The following is a 4,397-nucleotide window of genomic DNA, read 5'->3' as shown; positions in this document are numbered from 1 at the left end:
ACACTTGTGTATGAAACACTTGCGCAAAAATGCCGCTAGCTCACTTCTGTCACTATTCTGTCTCACTATCTGTCGAACGTTTCACTAAGCATCTCGCGATGTTTCGTGTTGTTTTGTATGTGTTGCTGACGTGTTTTGTTCTAGTTACGTCTAACAAAGAAGAATACGAGACTTACACCAATCCTACACCTATTGTTTTGTGGCATGGTATTTATGATACCGCTCGATCAAAAGAAAACATGGAAAGTATTATTGGATATATAAGAGCTGAAATAACAAATGCCCACATCCTTCTTTGGTGATCAGTTCGTGTCCTTTTACGGAAAAGATGAATTCGCTGTTTATGGATGTGAACAAACAAGTAAAGCTAGCTTGCAGGATGATCCTCGATGACAAGAAATTAGAAAATGGCTTATAGGGATCTCGCAGGTAGGGCAGTTTTTGAGAGCAGTAGCACAAAGATGTCCTCGCCCTCCTATGTTTAACCTAATAACATTAGGCCCAATTCACACCGAACGGACGTCGGGCGGAGACGTTGAACGGACGTGGCGAGGACATATGTCCGTTCCTCGCCTCCCCATGTAAACAAATTGGTCAATGCACACACAAGTGACGTGGCGCGGGCGGCCGCCCTCCCGCCACCGCCACGTCGCTTCGTCGTCCCTCGTGGCGTATCGGAAGTGGCATGTCCGTAGCGCGCCCGTTGTTCGGACTGCAAATATTGTACTATACTTACCAAACTTCTTGTGTATAGTGTGCTTGTACTTACCAACCTTGTTGTGTAGAGTTGTTTTTGTGTGTAGATTGTGAGTTGTTTCTTCAATATGTGAGACGACATTGAATTTAATATCAAATTTTGTGAGGAAGTAGAACCATTCCCTTGTTTGTACTAATTAAGTTGACAGAAATTAACTAACACCATTGACATTAATAGAAATAAGCAAAAACCAAAGCGTCTAGTCTACATACAGGTTGTCTCGCCACTCTACCGTCCCTTCACCGTCCCTTCGGTGTGCATTGAACACGCCACGTCACTGCCACGTCTGTACCTCGTCCGTGCCACGTCTCCGCCCGCCGTCCGTTCGGTGTGAATTGGGCCATAGATCACAACACCAAGGATATTATGGTGTAGGGCAAATCAAGTATCATGATAAGGCGTTGCAAAACATATCTCATACTGGGTTATCATTCGGAGCAACACTGTAGTTACGCAAAACTGGCACAACCCGATTAACTACGAGACTTACGCCAAGAAGAACACGTTTATCGCAGATATTAACAATGAGAAGAAGAAAAAGGAGGAGAAGTACAAGACGCATCTACTGCGGCTTAAAACTTGGTGCTTTTCAAGTTTACACGTGATGAAAGAGTGGTTCCACCAGACTCTTCTTGGTTTGTGTTTTACACTAATGGGCAAGATAAGGAGATAACACAAATGAGAGAATCGCAACTTTACAAAGAGGACTGGATAGGTTTGAAAGAGTTGGATGAAAAAGGAAGACTTCGCTTACTTGAAAAAGCTGGTAGGCATCTTGAGTTTACGAGTAGGTGGTTTAAACAAAAAATAGTGACAAAATGGTTGGCTCCGACATATTCACACCGAACGGACGTCGGGCAGAGACGTGGCATGGACGTGGCAAGGACATTATATGTCCGTTCCTCGCCTCCCCATGTAAAGAAATTGGTCAATGCACACACAAGTGACGTGGCGCGGGCGGCCGCCCTCCCGCCACCGCCACGTCGCTTCGGCGTCCCTCGTGGCGTATCGGAAGTGGCATGTCCGTAGCGCGCCCGTTGTTCGGACTGCAAATATTGTACTGTACTTATCAACCTTCTTGTGTATAGTGTGCTTGTACTTTTCAACCTTGTTGTGTAGAGTTGTTTTTGTGTGTAGATTGTGAGTTGTTTCTTCACTATGCGAGACGACATTGAAATTAATATCAAATTTTGAGAGGAAGTAGAACAATTCCCTTGTTTGTACTAATTAAGTTGACAGAAATTAACTAACACCATCGAGATTAATAGAAATAAGCAAAAACCAAAGCGTCTAGTCTACATACAGGTTGTCTCGCCACTGTACCGTACCGTCACCGTCCCTTCGGTGTGCATTCAACACGCCACGTCACTGCCACGTCTGTACCTCGTCCGTGCCACGTCTCCGCCCGACGTCCGTTCAGTGTGAATTGGGCCTACTGTTTGCTGATCTTAAACGTGCATTGTATATTCGAATTAATTTTAATCATAACTTGTTCATAATATTTATGAAATATTTGTTAGTTGTGTATTTTGAGGTTGCTGTACTCTTGACAGCATTTCAAGCTGTTTATGAAATCAATTTTTTAACAAAATACCAGATAAATGTATTTACATATGAAATTAAATATCACTAAAAACCAGTCTCTATCGATGCTTGTTTGAAACAAAATTTGTTTAGAAAATATCTGGTTAGATTTAGGAATGCATGGATGAAACAGTTCAGGCTACTTCAATCAATAATTCCAATCAAGAGAAGTGTATACAGATGACCAAGCAAACCATAACACAAACATGTTTACCTCCAATGAGATACAGGGGCCAAATATACAGTTTAATTTGGATATTTTATACTAAGAAATTGACATAACTTTTGAGAATTATAAACTAAAGTAAAGAAAATTGCCTTGTATAGAGGTGTTAGCTGGTTTATACCATTTTGTTATTTCTCTTATAATGGACGACAAATCGTACAACACGAAGATATATATTACAAAAGGAATAATGAATTGGTTTATTAGAGAATATTTTAAAAAGAAAAGAAAATACAATGGATGTCTCCAAATGCTCTGAGTTTGATCCGAGATAAATCTGAATATTGTATTTCGTTCACTTTATCTGATCTGTTCAGTTAACTGTTCAACAAATTTTGGAATGTTTGTTATACATAATGTATGTAATGTTGTATTTCTAAAATAAATAAATGACTTCTTGATCAGCATGGTACGTGTTATTAAATTTACAGAAAGTAAATAAAAGAACAATCACCAAAATCGATCACCACTTACCATTTCTTTTTTATTTACCGTTTTGTGAGTAACAGTATAATAGTAAATATATGTTTTAAGTGTTATAAGACCTATCTTTTATTTACTCTCCGTAAAAAAATAAATTGAAATACTCGTAAATTGATTAATTGAGTTGATACACACGACAACATTCTCAAAGTTGTTTAAGTAATTTGAATAAGGTTTGTTACTTACAGATTAACGTGTTTAAAGGGTTAATCGGCTTATTTTACATAAAGCCTTTTTTTGTAAAATGACATAGACTTTGTATTCACAAGAAGAAGTATATTATTCAATGTTCATATACTTGCTTGTCACTGATAGCATTTCAACTCTGGGGGTTCTCCTCTTCTTCTTTCTTCCAGTAGGTCGGAGTCAACCATGGTGTCACTACGTTATCTATAAACCATTCTCTCGAATACCGAAGATGCACATTATCAGTTTCAAGTAAGTGAAGTCTTCCTTTTTCATCCAACTCTTTCAAACCTATCCAGTCCTCTTTGTAAAGTTGCGATTCTCTCATTTGTGTTATCTCCTTATCTTGCCCATTAGTGTAAAATCCAAACCAAGAAGAGTCTGGTGGTACCACTCTTTCATCGCGTGTAAACTTGACAAGCACCAAGTTTTTAAGCCGCAGTAAATGCGTCTTGTACTTCTCCTTCTTTTCCTTCTTCTCATTGTTAATGTCTGCGATAAACGTGTTCTTCTTGGCGTAAGTCTTGTAGTCAATCGGGTCGTGCCAGTTTTGCGCAACTACAGTGTTGCTCCGAATGATACCCCAGTATGAGATGTGTTTCGCAAGGTATAACGCCATATCATGATACTTGATTTGCCCTACACCATAATATCCTTGGTGTTGTGATCCTAAGGTTATTAGGTTAAACATAGGAGGGTGAGGACATCTTTGTGCTACTGCTCTCAAAAACTGCCCTCCCTGCGAGATCCCCAAGCCGTGGTAGCCATTTTCTAATTTCTTGTCATCGAGGATCATCCTGCAAGCTAGCTTTACTTGTTTGTTCACATCCATAAACAGCGAATTCATCTTTTCCGTAAAAGGACACGAACCGACCACCAAAGAATGGATGTGGGCATCTGGTATTTCAGCTCTTATACATCGAATAATACTTTCCATGTTTTCTTTTGATCGAGCGGTATCATAAATACCATGCCACAAAACAATAGGTGTAGGATTGGTGTAAGTCTCGTATTCTTCTTTGTTAGACGTAACTAGAACAAAACACGTCAGCAACACACACAAAACAACACGAAACATCGCGAGATGCATAGTGAAACGTTCCACTGTTAAAGTGAGCCAGCAGCATTTTTGCGCAAGTGTTTCATACACAAGTGTGTCAT

The 4,397-nt window shown here is 39.7% G+C and overlaps 1 protein-coding gene across 1 annotated transcript; it reads right to left on the bottom strand.

The window, feature by feature from the left end:
* Positions 1–3,369: 3,369 nt before the first annotated feature.
* Positions 3,370–4,173, bottom strand: LOC129000593 (palmitoyl-protein thioesterase 1-like). Its single transcript, XM_054427554.1, has one exon. It carries the CDS (start codon positions 4,171–4,173, stop codon positions 3,370–3,372), a length of 804 nt encoding a protein of 267 aa, XP_054283529.1.
* Between the last annotated feature and the right edge of the window lie 224 nt (positions 4,174–4,397).

Source organism: Macrosteles quadrilineatus, unplaced genomic scaffold (genome assembly GCF_028750875.1).
Source record: "Macrosteles quadrilineatus isolate MER2022 unplaced genomic scaffold, UCM_ALF_1.0 Scaffold_8__2_contigs__length_117827958, whole genome shotgun sequence".
Lineage (NCBI taxonomy): Eukaryota > Metazoa > Arthropoda > Insecta > Hemiptera > Cicadellidae > Macrosteles > Macrosteles quadrilineatus.
The sequence above is the reverse complement of the archived record's forward strand: the minus strand, read 5'-3'. Positions and strand labels throughout refer to the sequence as shown.